Source organism: Colossoma macropomum, unplaced genomic scaffold (assembly GCF_904425465.1).
Source record: "Colossoma macropomum unplaced genomic scaffold, Colossoma_macropomum, whole genome shotgun sequence".
In the NCBI taxonomy this organism is placed as follows: Eukaryota; Metazoa; Chordata; class Actinopteri; order Characiformes; family Serrasalmidae; genus Colossoma; species Colossoma macropomum.
In genome coordinates, this window is record NW_023494799.1 from 10,280,242 (window position 1) to 10,295,636 (window position 15,395).

At 36.7% G+C, this 15,395-nt stretch overlaps 1 protein-coding gene across 1 annotated transcript in view; it reads right to left on the bottom strand.

Annotated features, from left to right (window-relative positions):
- Positions 1-9,586: 9,586 nt before the first annotated feature.
- celf5a (cugbp, Elav-like family member 5a) overlaps positions 9,587-15,395 on the bottom strand; it is a 289,807-nt gene continuing 283,998 nt past the window's right edge. Inside the window, exon 11 of the mRNA XM_036586607.1 lies at positions 9,587-9,726. Coding sequence (XP_036442500.1) covers positions 9,599-9,726 — 128 coding nt within the window. The 3' untranslated portion in view covers positions 9,587-9,598. The remainder of the gene's footprint in view (positions 9,727-15,395) is intronic.

Here is a 15,395-nt window from a genome sequence, read left to right on the forward strand (position 1 = left end):
GGGTTCTTCTATTGTTATGATGTCAAGCTTTCAATAATAGAACAACCCCTTTTGGTGCTTTGTCTTTACTAAAGAACCGTTGAAGAATCATTTTTTTTAAGAGTGTACAACTGCTAATGTAACTCTAAATAATTCTAGAATCTGCCAAAATGTAACAATATCACAGTGTGGAGTCCCCCTGCATAGTTTTTATTTCCTATATAACCTCACCCCTCACATTTTCGCTGCTTTTTTCACTCTTTTTTGTTCTCTTTTTTTCGTAATCTTGAAACAAAGGCAAGAGTAACATTGTCCCAAATGATGCCAGCACCCTGACCTGTGTATTGGTCAGCAGAGGGGTATGTGTCAGAGGAGCCCCAAACAGGCCTTGGCATAAATACTAAACTGAACTGAAATTTCTAGTGAGATTTCAGCAGTATCAGTCATGGTTTACTCAGTGTGCACTATGTATAGTCATATCCAAAAGTTTGAGCACCCTCAATCATATTACATGTTTTAAGTTACAATAAGTTAACGTATCTTCTACAGCAGGGTTTCTCAACCTGTGGGCCGCAGACCACCAGTGGGCCAAGAAGCACCTTATAGTGGTCCGTGAGTCTGTACCTCAACACTGAGCACGAGCTACTGTTAAAAACAATAGACGAGCCATAAGGAATAGAGAAGAGATGTGTTTGATTTCAACTCATGGATCGCGAAGCGTATATTTGGTCGAGCATCAGTGACCTCAGTGGTCAAACTCAAACTGATAAACCAATGACAAAGAAGCAGATACCAAGTAAGATTTACCTATATTGTTGATTGTGACAATGCTAATCCAAAAGCCCAGTGAGTGAAGTGAGGTTTATTTCAAATGAATCACAAAGACCCTCAAAACTAGAGACATTTAAGACCAAACAGCTACTTTTTTGGAAAAGCCAGTGAAGTGAAATGGCGATTGACTGCAGCTCCAAATCACATCTACCTCATACATTTCTATTTTTTTTTTTCCCCCTTTTTGACATCACTACAGCCATGTTTCATGTTTTTTAACATACCTGCAAATTTTGCAAACCTACTGACAACCAGAAAGGCCAATCTGATCTTTTTCAAGTTTTTAGTGTCAGCATTTAAGAAAAGAAAAATAAAGTAGTATATAAAAAGTTGATTTTAGTTGTTCTGTGGGCAGCTATGCTTTGTAGTTATATACAGGTGGAAACGGAACAGGAACAAATGAAAGATAGCATTGTAGTGCAGGATTTCTATTCATTTGCTGAAAAAAATTTAACATAAAATATAAAATGTGACCTGACTTTTGCACAAGCCACATTTAATGTTTCACCCCCCCCCCGCGCCCACCATGTGTATTAAAATGAGAATTAAAATGGAATCCAGCCAAAGTTTATCCAGATACGATCCAAAAACGAAACACATTAATAGAAGGTGTTAACAGGCTCTTAGACTGATATTAGAGTGATAGCTCTCCATCACTGTGAACAAAATTGTGGATCTGACTATAACCTGATTAAAAACAAATTTTTTCATTTTCACTTAATCAACACATTTCTTCACTTTTTGAAAGAGTTTAAAATGTGTCAGTAGTTCACTTATGATGTCCAATTTCATAAAATAACTAACAATCAAGTGCGCACCAGTCAAGTCGTATACATTTAGTTTAAAATTTTTATTGTAAAATTGAAAAAAAGAGAAAGAGAAAAGCCCATTATGCATTTCCTTTTGATGTCTTCTTTTTTTTAAATGTATCCACTAAAGTAATCAATGAACACATAATTGTCAGAGCATCATAAATTAAGAAATAAATAAACAAACAAATAAATAAACAAATAAATAATAAAAATCTGAAAATTAATTGGCAAATAGGTTGATAAGTTGGCATAATAATAAAACGTGAGCAGCAAAACTCTGGAAAAAGCCAACAGCAGAGCGTTTGGTTCCTCAGAACGTAGGCTGAACAGATCTGCTCTTCATCACACAAATGAATAAATAAATAAATAAATAAATAAATAGATAGATAGATAAATAAATAAATACTGCACTGCATTTTAGTGGGTCATTTTGTACAGAGCAATTTCAAACAGGTTTTACTCCGTTTACTCATTTCTTGGAAAACGAAGGAACGAAACGAACGTAAACAAATAAAAACAACTGTAAACAGCATTGTCTCATTGCCCCAGGCTTTAAGAGTACGGCCTGGAGCGCCTGGTTCACCCTCCGCACACGTCCACACGTCTGTCAGCAAAAAAATCAATATTTCTTGATATATTGTAGACTTCCATATGCTTTGTGCTGAGAAACCAGAAGTTTAACACGGCCTTTATAAAGCAGAGACCCCGTCCCACCCTAACCCACCCAAAACCCACCCGCTGACCTCCCACCATAGAATCTGAGAAAAGTTCCTGTGCTGCTGTTCCCTAATATACACATTTTATATCTATAATAAGCTACTTTCCTTAGCATACAAACCATAGTTAAAGAATCATATTGTTAATACGAGTAGTACCGTTATTATACTTTAAGACCGCCCCCCTCCCTCCCTCCCATCCCACCCGCTACCCCTTCTGAGCATGCTCAAAGATCAAGTTGGGCATTGAGGTGTGAGAAATGAAACTGCTATGATTATGGCTGGAATGGGAACGGAACTGATAAATGCTGGTGATTTGGAGCAGAAGTGACTTTGAACAGTGGAAATGAGACACAGCCGGCCTGGGTTTTTGTCTTATGGTACGACAGCGTAAGATTAACTCACGTTAACACAGTCAGTCCAGTCCCTTTGAACATATTAAGCCACCATTTCCCCATGTTTATTTCATTTTATTGGTTTCTCTCATCTCTCCCCCCCCCTCACTGTAACGATATCATCTCTCAAACTTATTAAACTTCAGGCGAAGTTGCCGTTTTTAATTTGCAATACCCCTGCTGCTACGTGAGGGCCAAATTTAATTTGATTTTAATAATTCACATGTCTGGCATGTAGAGATTCGGAGAGGAGGGCCCTCACAAGGCAGGGTTATTAGACCACGGATGCCCAAAGGCTGCGCGTGTGTATATATCACCATGTTCTCATATGCTACCAGTGGACAGGAGAAGGAGAGACAAGATGAACAGAGGTCAGGAGGAAAAAGCCATTATAACCTGTGACTCGATCCATTTCGTTTCCGCCCCGAGGCTAACAACTGTCATGATACGATGCTCATTCTTCCCAACAGAACTGATTTTCTGAGTTCTGCAAGAGCGAATACCAAACACAGCAATGTATTTCTGGCTATGACAAACAGGTCAAAAACGGTGGCTCAGAATTAAATGAGGTTAAAAATGGGGTTTTTCCATCAGCGTTCATTCTAGCTGAAGTCTGTATCTGCCATTCGGGCTGTGTTAGGTTGGTGCACCCTGTAAATTGTAAGAACAGACAATGAAAACTGCAGTAAAAAGATGAGAAATGGAGTTAGTGGAGACACATAAAAGGCAGAACTTTCAAAGCTTTATGAGGGACACTGCATATGTTCACTTTGCCTTTCTGCTTCTGTTATAAGGGAATGCAAATGCAGTTCAGTTTCACCCTCCGACCTTTCGAGTCATAACAATGGAGTGTATGTTTATGTGCGCATGTGCTTGCATGCCACTCACCAGACAAAACACCAGCAGCTGCTGTAAATGCATCATAAACTCAGTGTCTGGGCAGTTTAACTTATTTCTGCCCTGTCTGTGGCCTTAAGTAGGGTCATTATTCCCCAGTTTTTAGTTGAGACTGCTACTTATAGCTTTCACAAACGCAATTACATCAGTTATATACTCGAAGAGCAGCTATATACTGATATATTGGTAAAAATATATTGATAACTGGCACGGTGGGCAGTAACCTGTGTGCAGCTGCGGTTGGCCAAGAAGCTTATATTGCAGTTAGCAAGCTGGCTAACTCATGTACCACAAACAGTTAAATCAAAAAAGATAATAATACAGTCTCCTGACTGGCTGCATATCAAGCATTCTCTCTTTTGTGCATGTATTTATAGCCATTGAAGAATAAATGCTAAAAGATTTGTGCTTAGACACAAATTAGCATTTCCATTTCCATTTCGGATATGCAGTGCTGCTATAAGAGAGGCCTTCATAGGTCAACACAGCCAAAGCAGTAGCACTGTGGGTTAAAGACGTGTGTCAAAGTTCACCAAATTTGAACTTGACGTGGGGTTTCGCAAATGTATTCGCTCAGAAGTGTGCAACACAAAACTTCATCACAATGAATTCCATTGGAATGAATGTCATTTCACTTGTAAATGCTAATGGACCTGGGCCTTCAAAGAAATAGTTCAGAGAAGGAAGCTGTTAGCTAATGTTGTGAGCAGCTACATGTTGGCATTACGCAAATCACATCATTTGGTAGCTACTAGCTTTTGGTCACTGTTATCCATGATGGGACGTTTGGTCGAACTATTTTAACCCTTAGAAGTCGTAGTCTTTGCCAGTGATAATCAAAGGCTGTAATTTTATGACTTATTTCTCTCTTGTAGATCATTGTAACAAGTGGAGAAATTCTGCACTCTTAGCAAAAAGGGTTCTCTATAGTACCTAAAAAGGGGTCTGTGGCACAAGGATCTTTGAAAAACCATAAACAACACGTTTTCTATCACGTAGTAGATCATGGTTGTTTAACTGTTCATGGCTCTATATATTTTCATCACTTTTACTAGAGAACCTATGAAGAACTGTCTTTTTTATGGCGTGTGGAAAGTGCAGAGTCTCTTTTTCATACCATTTATGTGTTTGTTAGTAGAAGAAGACAAAATTTATCATTTGAATTGTATCTGACCAAGAAAATGTATCTCCAAAGTAGTGTTTGCAGGAGAAGGCAAAAATGTTCCTAACATTTTATTGTAAGCTAATGGTTATTTTATTCAGAGTCTATTCCAAGTAATTCTGAATCATTTCTTTTGGCCCATTCATTATGAAAGGACCAGCTGCTGTGTTCAACTGATGCAGAAAAAAGTTTTGGACAGCGATAATTAATGAAAAATTACTATTATGCATAAAGCTTAAAAGAAAAAAACGTTCTTTGCATTTTTGCTGCGTTTTGGCCATTTCTTGAAATTGAGACTAACAAAAAACTTGAAAAAGCTGGCTTGGACATTTTGATACAGAATGTAAATCGAATGCAATTCATTGTGTAACTGATGTTTTTAAAAAGTACAGCAAGATACAGTTTTTAGGGTTAAAAACAATTTGCTTCTTATTATATCAGCCTTACAAGCATCCTAACAGCTTAGCTAGAACACATTCCATTTGTAAATAGTGTGGATTATTGACTAGCTTATCCGTATTGTGAGCAGCTGGTCCGGCGTGTGTCAGTAAAACTATCCTCTGGCCTCGAGCTTTTGTTATATTGAGTGTAAAAAAATGAACTCAGTTTGTCAGTCAATCCAATGAAAATGTCAATGTGTAATTGATTGTGCATTAGCTGCCCTGAGGCAGAGGCTGGCCGTTTGGTCAATATTAGCCTTATGCTAATCACGTTGGGTCTTGGGCCTCAGGTGTATGTTAAAGAACTATTAGGGCTTGCAGCTTAGGAAGCTGTAAGCAGCAGTTAGAAACAAGAGTGGCCTCAGCTGGGAGCGGTCATAAAGGGCCACAGTCATGGCCATCTTTGGATATAGCTCACATTAATCAACATTTCGCTTGTAACATGACTGTAATGGCTTAGCTAAAAAGCTCATCTCATCTTTACACAGTGTGGCAGGTGGTGGTGTTGCCCGTGTGAGTGACTGCTCTGTTTACTAATGTGCTTTACTCAATGAACTGATGCTGGTGCCATGTGTATAGGCTAGATTTGAATGCCCAGTCACCAAATTAAAGGCATATGTAAATAAAAGGGTAATATACAGTACTGTGCAAAGGTCAGAGAGGCCATCAAAATAGCCAGTACTAGTGAGTAGACAACTCAAGTATAAGTGAGAAGACAGTGCAGTGCTATGGGTCTGAAAGCATGTGTAGCTGTCAAGAAGCTGTTACTGAGAAAATAAAATAGCCAATAAAAAAAAGATATAAAACAAAGAAGCTGCTGGTGTTATTAGAATAATGGACCCCAGTTTCCAGACCTCAACATCATTGAATGTGTTTGGGATTACTTGGATCGTTCGCAGCAGAAAGTGCAACCAACTTCTAAGACTGAACTTTCAAGATGTGGAAAAATATCCCTGCAGATTTCTTTGGAAAAACCGAAAGCAAGTGTTCTGAAAAGAATGGAAGCTGTAATAAAGGTAAAGAGAGAGCACTCTAAATACTAAAAAGCATGATGATATATTTATTTGTTGAGGCTTCTGGGTAATTTTCTGTTAAATGTATAGTTTTTTGCTTTGTCCTGGTGATAAAAATTGAATAACTCATACTTGATGGCCAATTTAACTGTAAATTAGTTCAGTAAATGAAGGGTGGTTTCTAACTAATGCACAGCACTGTACATTTGACCAACCAGCAAGTTAGTTTACTGGCATGTGTGCTTAATTTTAACATCTGAGCAAACATAGAGGTCAGAAGCAGAGCAGTGAAGGGTGACCAAAGTGTCCCACATGAAGACTTTGAATGTCCATGGATGAAAAATGACAGAACATGCCCTTAACAATCTCCAGTCCACATATTCTACTCCACTAAAATAGTATAGCTTTTAAAATACTTTTTTTTTTGTTCTTCTTTTTTTTGCTATTTTTGTTTAAATATTCTGAAACCCAGTAGTTATAAATGTAAAAGGAAAAGAAATCAAAATCCCTTTCCTCTTCCAACCTGAAGCGAGTATGTCTTCATACATTTTTTTAACATGTAACATCATTAGTAGTAGTTTGTAATTGTAGTATTAGTATCATCATTAATACTATATATTACTGTCGAACAATAAAAATGTTTGGTCCTTTGGTCCCTTGGGGTGAAAGGTGTCTTTTTTTCTTTTTTTGTCAGTTGCACTGTAGAGCGATGGAAACCTCTGCAACCACAGAAGGTCAAAAGTTCCGCGCTTGCAGAGAGAGAAACGGTGACAGAAGAAAGGAAAGAGGGAAAGAGAGAAAGAAAGTCTGCCGGTGGCATAGAGGAGCTTTTTATCCACTGCTTCTTTTTTTCCCTTGATCTTCAAGTTATAACCCTCATTAGTCCAGTATAATTAAAAGCTGGAAGCGCCTCTTCCGTTATATAGCATATGTGTATATAATATGTATATAGAAATCTATGTTGTTCTTGCTGCTCTTTTCTTTTTTGTTTGTTGCGTAATTGACAACTCAAGTCTCAGCGGAAAAAAGTTCCGGAGCTTAAAAGTCCTCGTCCTTCGAGATTTTCCCTCCACGTTCCTGCTTTTTTTCATGTCTTTCTCGCACTGTGCTGCTTGTAGTTTGTCCGTGGGGCGCTGGCTCCTTCGCACCTCTCCGCTCTGCCGGACGTCTTCTTTAAGTAAATGCTGATATGTCTTCGGGAAAAAAAAACCCTTTCATCTTCTTCTTTTTTTTAAAACTTGTTTTATTTATTTTTAAAGAAAAAAATTGAACTCCTTTTGAGATTTCACTCTTCTGAACCTACAAAAGATGAAATAAAAGGAAGATCAAGCTCAGCTTTTACTTCAGAAAAGCATCTCTCACTGAAAAAAAAAAATATCTTATTCAAACAACTCCAGGCAGCAGAGCCGCTCAAAGATGGATTAGGCTTTTATCATGAAATTGCAAATTACAAATTAAGCCATTTCAGGCTCTGAATCAATTTCTGTCTCCCCAAACAATGGCAGAGCTCCCTGTCATAAAACCAGTAAATGACATCAGATATCAGAAGGACAACTGAACATACGTGATACATTAATAATACATTACAGGCCAAAAGGTTAATAAAAATAAAACAAAAAATCTGTTTGTTTTCAAAAGATAACTGGCAGTAGCATAGAATAAAAGAGTTTGGCTAAATGTCTGCAGTAATAGTATCCAACTAACTGATTCTTCTTGCTCACACTAATAAGAATATTTGAAAATGCTGTTTTTGAGTCAAAATATTTTCCATTCACATCTTTTAGATAGTCTTTTATAACTCTTTTTATATAATTCTTAAAACATTTTCCTTTTTGAAATCTGTCTGGCCCTCCTGCATGTTGTCAATAAGATGCATTTTCAGTATTTGAGAATGCTGTTTTTAGTTCAAGTTATATTTTGTAAAGGCAGCATTCAGAATACAGTTACGTTTTACATTTTTAGGAGAATACTTTTAGATTATAGATTTATTTATATTTAGAAGAACCATCAATTATTACAAACTATTTTAGGTCAATGCACAGTGTGTAAAGATATACTATAAAAAAGAACTTAAAAACCGGCTTCTTTACAAACAAGTTCCTACTAAAGCCTGAGTAGACTGATGAATCAATGTGATGATCAGTTATTAATCTCAGTGTTACTGAGCTCTGCTAAAGCCTGAGTAGACCGATAAATCAATGTGATGATCAGTTATTAATCTCAGTGTTACTGAGCTCTGCTAAAGCCTGACTAGACTGATAAATCAATGTGATGATCAGTTATTAATCTCAGTGTTACTGAGCTCTGCTAAAGCCTGAGTAGACTGATAAATCAATGTGATGATCATTTATTATTTTCAGCATTATGAGCTATTTTGGCTGATCAAACTTCACAGTCTCCTCAGTAGTGGATGTATTCATAAGTTATAACTTAGCATCGGTGTTGTACTGGACTTGTGCAGGCATTTTGAGGGAAGTTACGTACACACCATTGACTGAAAATCATATAGTTCCCCACTTTTAGTCAGATTCGTAAGATTTTGTTATTGGGATATGGTGAATTGTTTGCATAGTTCATGAGATGGCAGTGGGATTATGGGAGCAGCGGTGGACTGAAGCAGATGATGAGAGCCAAAACAATGTAGAGAATTTTATAACTTTTTTTAAATAATGTATTTTTTAGCCAGACAGCTAACATTTCTGCAGCTGTATAATCATTGTAATGATGATTTGTAATCAAATCATTATTACAATAAAGAGAATGTATTACTCAAAGGACAGAAATGAGTCATCAGACAACAAACACAACAAGCTAAATGCTAAAGTTAGCAAGGAAACAAACTGGTTATTTAGATATAATATAATTGATTAATTTAGATATTATATCTTACCTCAGTTTGACATCTTTTCTCTGTTTAAAAGGGTAAAAATCTTTTGTTCTGAATAAAGATAGAATTGCTGTTTTCTGTTTGCTCAATCAGGATAGGTTGACCCCACAGGGATTCCTATTGTTGTGATGATGCATTTGTGGGGTATTGTAGTGAGAAAACACTGATATACAAAACCATGAAAACACAAAATCATGAATTCTGGCAAAACTCATATAATGCTTCTCTACAGAACACTGTTTAGCACTCCCAATAACACAATATACTTTCATTTTAGACCTGAATGCTGTTTTAATTGTAAAACATTCCTGGAAATCACTGCTTGCTTCTATCCTTTTAGCCTGGAGTGTACATTCCCAATCCCTCGTCTTATTGACCGTAATGGATTCATATGGCGCTTTTACAGTTTGGTGTGGGGAGTGTGTACCTGTGCTGTTGCAAAGAGCCTGGTGTGTATCGTGCTGTGTCAGTAGGGGCGGCTGGCGTCTTTCGGCCGCTTTAACTGCACTTTCAATCGCTTCATGCCGATCTGAAAGCCATTCATGGCCTGGATGGCGGCCTGGGCACTCGCTGGGTTATCAAAACTCACAAAGCCTGGAAAAGAAAGAAAGAGAGAGGACCTGAGAGTCAGTCCATGTCCACTCACAAGGACCAGAGGTGGCCAAGGCAAACAGTTTATGTTTGAGTAAATTCTGTCTATATAAACTCTTTCTGAGCTCTTTTTCTTCAGGTATGAGTGAAGCTTGTTCAAAATGATTCATTTTTTACAAGAGAAATGGAAACCCTTAATCCTCCTAGGTCCCCCACGGCATATACTTCCTGTTACATTTTGTTGAATTATTTCTTTATTCTAGCTCGTAAAAACAAGCAGAGAAATTCTGTGGAAAGTGCAGATCAAAAACTGTCAATCAGCACCACATTTGTGTTTGTATGTAGAAAAGAGGATATTTTTTATGACTGTATTGACTGTAAATAGGATGTGAAATATGAAAAGTTATCGTTATTTGTATGGTCTTGTTCTGTGGAATAAAAAACAATTCTTTACATTTTTCTCATATTTTTGCCATTTATTGTGCAAAAAAACAGCACCAGCATAAACCTGCTTAGACCAGCATGGAATTCATGCTAGTTCAAGATTGTTTGTGCTCGTCTGGTGCTGGTTTAGCTGGTCACCCAGCCTTGTCAAGCTGGTTGACCAGCATATCAGCATCCAAAACACAAAACTAGTTTCGTGGGTGTTCAGCATAGCAGCTTCCATTGCTGCTGACCAGTAACCAACATCCAAAACTTAACATATCGCTGCTGTCGGAAGAAATCCTTGTATCTCCAAAATGGTAACTTTACAGGAGAAGAGAAAAACATACTTTAATTTTAATGTAAGTGAATGGAACCAGACATTTTTGTAAAGAACAACAGGTGCTTTCAAATTATGTCAAAAAATGAAAAATGGAGGTATGAGGTTTTCTTCCAACAGCAGCGATGTGCTGGTGCAGGTCTATGCTGGTTTTTGTAACAGAGGAACCTCCCAACAGTGAATGTAAATCAAATGTAAATTTAATACGTTATGTATTATGTAACATTTATGAACCATGACGATTAGAGCTTGGCCTTTAGTTTGTGCCGTAAAAGTTGAAACTTGGTCAAAAACAAGGACAAATCAGGCTAATAATGATAATGATAAGGTTAGTTTCTGCTAGCACCCCAAAGGGATTTTAGTTGTTATGTTAGTGGTAAGTTAACAGGGATTCACGTGAGCATTTTTTGGCTGATCTAGATTATTGACATTTGAAGCTTGTAAAAGATACTCTGTGTTATTTGAGACCTATAACAGATATATTAACATTTATTTTACCTTGTAGCAGTTTTGCAGTGACTCAGTAAAGAGCTCTGGCATAGAGCTGACGCCGTTTCTATTTTTAAATGTGGACTGAAATGTATTGGTCAGTCTATCACTTATGTTCACCATCAGTTATGTATCTAGGACTTCCAGAAGGCCTACCGTGATGCTTTATCTCAGAAAAGTCTTCCCATTGTAAATCATATCATAATTGGTTGATTCTGTCACTTCCTAATTATATCAGTGGTTAATTTGACACATTAGGCTTGCTTGGCTGTACCTCCCTAGATACCACAGGAAAAAAAAATCCTGATGTGACAATTTTCTATTAGATATTTAAAAAACAACGTTTTGACAGTGAAAACTTATAAGGGTTAAACTAGAAAGCCCTGAATAAGCACGCTTTTGCTTCCTAAGCACTGTGACTTGCATGAATAGCAAATCTGAAAGCATTTTTAAGAGCTTTGCAGTATGTGTAAGGCAGCAGGGCAGCGTGGAAGAGGGCTGAATATCCCCAATGGACACTGTATGGGGGTCACACCCGCTGGTCACAGCAGACCCCGGCTAGCCCCGTGCATCTTGTTCCCATCACGCTCTAAAAGCCAAGGCTGGAAAACCGGTGACCAGAAACTGTAATAGAGTAGAGTGTGGCTCGGTGACTGCACTCTCTCTGATGTTTTGCGTGTCAGGAGGATGCAGCGGTGAACTGTGAAAAGCAGCGAGGGCCTCCCTGTTCCCTCTAGAGAGCCGCATGCAGGGCGATTAACCGGGCCTGTCCCAGACTCTGTTTTCAAATATATGCATATATTGTTGCCGTAGTAAGAAAACCCCACAACTTGTAAGAAAATGACAAAATCTGCTTCAATTTTTTTCTTCATAAATTTTTCTGATGCTTATTTTTGTACAAAATCAGCAGCTGCCATTTACATTTTAAAGGCCCATATTGTGGAAATGAAAACTTTTCTCACTCTTTTGGAATAAAAGAGTTTGTAAACAACAAAGTTTTGAAGTATACCACTCAAAAATATTTTTTGTTTTGTTTTTGCGATGTCAAGATAAATTATCTACATATATCTGCCTGTTCCAACTACAGCGCCGTAGCCCCGCCTATTCAAGCTGAAGTTATAAAGAATGTTTCAGCCGTGCACTGCTTTTTGAATGAGGCACAAAACAGGGCGGCAAATCAAAACAGAACTCAGTAACATATATCACTCTTAAAGGCACAGTAACAAGAAATCTTGCTTAATTCTAAGAGATAAAGAGAGGCTGGCAAATGTTTTAAATATGATTAAAACACATAAACATTAGAAGTGGAAGTAAAATGAAAAAGATATATTCAAGATATATTCACATACATGCTAACTCATTCATGTCTAGTATGATAAGGACAAATGGGACAGAACTCTCTGTGATTGGTCTAAAGTGATAACATTTGGTATAGTTATACCTTAGATGGACTAACAGTGCCTATTTAAATTTTCATTTACAAGCAATTTTCATACTTTTATTCACAAATTCAATCAAATTCTGATTTTCTATTGTTTTGGTAAATCAAACGTGACCAAATTCAATATAATAAGTGATAAAATCTCTCTTTTTAAACGTGGTTTGAGCGAGGTGAATAATTCTTCAGAATTGTGCTCAGAGAACATATCATTGCTGTTGAAACATGTCAATTTTTCTTTTTTTTGTACATAATTTTAAAATACCAGCTACCATTTACACCATCTCCAAATGACATTACTAACGGACCAACAGAAAGTGACCCAATAAAATCTTGTTGCATTCACTTACAGTGAAAGTTAAGAATGTTTTTCCTTCTCTTTTAAAGTTACATTTCTGGAAAAGATTTTGCTCTGATAGCAACGATATGGACCAAAATGAATGTAAAACATCACATGGACATAAATAGGTTAGGAACTTTTTTTCCCTGGTTCTGTTAAGCTTCCGTTTCAGATATAAGAGATTTTTCTAACAGTGATGATACGAAAAGAGCCCCAGTGAAGCTTGCAGAGGGATGTAGGCCTATATCAGTGAATCTATAAGTGTCACTGCTCTTATTGTAGTGACATAAGCCCGGCTCTCCCTCGTGTACTTCTTCAGTAGATTAATTACCCCACTAAGTGCCCATTCGCTTGACCTGACATTGCGTTTTAAATGCATAGTGTATAAGTCAATACTGCAAATAGGTTCTCCCTCACAGCATCCATGTTATTAAGCTCCCTCTGGAGACTGTAGGCTGTATTAATTGTGGTCTGGGAAGAGCTGCTCCCTGGAGTTATCGCAGATCCCAAGGAATTTTGTTTGGTCTCTCCAACCCAGGCTTTTCAGGGAGGATGTCAAGAGGTCTTGTATTGTGAGTTGGTGAAATACAGTAAGGTTGAACCTTTTTTTTGGTTCTGTTCATTTTTCTTTTTTAAACAATACTCTTTTCAGACACAAAGCCCTGTAGGCACTGCTCCCCATTGACATCCATTTAAATTCAAAAACCCATAAAAAGTGCATTCAACATTTTTGAAAAGATCATCCTTCCGTGTTAATGTGAAACCTTAAATAACCTGCTCTTTCGCCGTTGAAATTCACACTTTTCAAATCCATTATTAATAAGGAAAGTTCACAGACAATTATCACAGGTCTTGAGTTGGTGTGCAATTTACAACTCTGTCTGTCTCTCTGCCGTTTCCTAAGTTAATGGTCCAATACTTTGACTACTTTGGGTTTCTGTGTGCAGAAAGAAGAATGATCATTTTATAACATTCCCACAAGGGCACATTAGGAGAAAGAAAAGAATGACTGACTGAGGCCAAAACTTTTTTACAAGCATGAGAATTGTTCCTACTAGGCATGTGTAGATATGAACATTTTATCCTGATAATTTCCTAACGTTTTACTGCGGCTTATGATGATGTATCAGATATCAAATATCAGAATATTGTGTTGTATTAAATAATTCTGTTTAATATAGTAATACATAGGTAACACTTTATTTGGCGTGGTCATCTGTAGATTAATGACCTCTTAACAGATTATCAGTAAAACATCAACAACATATCAGTGAAGTAGCAGTAGTGCAGCATCTGAATACACTGATACATTGATACGTTGATACATTACTTACATTAAGTAGTTGTATTGTTAATATGTTACTCCCATTATGCAAAACCTAACCTTACCAACCTTACCCACAACCTAACCCTAACCCTGGCCCTACATATTAATGCCTCCTTGCATTTATAACTGAAGCTAACCTCCTGCTAAAGCATTGGACGTCTGTACTTTATAAGTAGCATTTCTATATCCACTGCTACTATAATTCAATTTCTACTAGCACCCTTATGGCTGTCCCCATATTAAAGTAGCATCAGTTTAATGCTACACTGCTCCAGCCTGAACACAGACATTTGAAACTATTAACAGACATTCAGGTAATATACTGTATTTCTACTCTGCAAGTTCCAGTTTTAAAGTGAATATTTCAGTAAGTTTTTTCAACTTAAAGCTTAACTCTGGATATAACTGGATTAGCCTCCGTGAAACAGAACGGCTTTCTTATGTAGAGATTGTTTATTTTATGTTTTGGACTTTTTATATCATAGACACAGAACTGCAAACATACAGGTATTCATGAGACCTTGTGTGTATTTCTTCCTCAAAGATAGAGGAAGAAATAAATGCAAGGAAAATTGCCTCTACTCTACTATTCAAAATATTAACTTAGTATCTCAAAACAATGACCTTGTATCTGTAAATACATTTTTTGTTGAAATATTGTCAAAATAATGAGTTATTAAATTTCAGTAAGTTTCTGTTAGTAAGTTATATTAAAGTAAGTAATCATTTTGGGAAAATAAGTCATTTTTATGATATGCTAAGTCATTATTTTGACATAGTAAGTCAATAATTTGAGAAAATAAGTAATTATGTTGACTATCTATACTAAGACAAAATTATGAGAAGTCAATATTCCAATCTAGATTATCAATACTTTGAAAATAATACTTATTACTTTGTTACTAAGTCAATATTTTGAGAAAATAAATCATTATTTCAACATAGTTAGTCAATAATTTGAGAAAATAAAGCATTATTTTTGATATGAGTCAATAATTTGAGAATTTAGGCGTTATTTTGACATAGTAAGTCAGTGTTTTGAGAAAATAAGTCATTATTTTGTGATATTAAGCTGACTTCAAGATACAAAGTCAAAATTTCGCTTACATTCTGCTGCCAGAAACAGAGAAGGTTTTTCTTTTCTCTTATCTTTTATTTTCTGTTCTATGTGGCGGGAATGGGCTTCCATAATTTTCACCTTTTTTCATGGAGGAAATAGTTCTGCTGTGACCGTGTACAATGTGAATATTTACCCGTGTTTGAAAGAGTGATCAGAGTGTGGCAGTGTAGTGGGACCTTGAGAAATCAGATCACG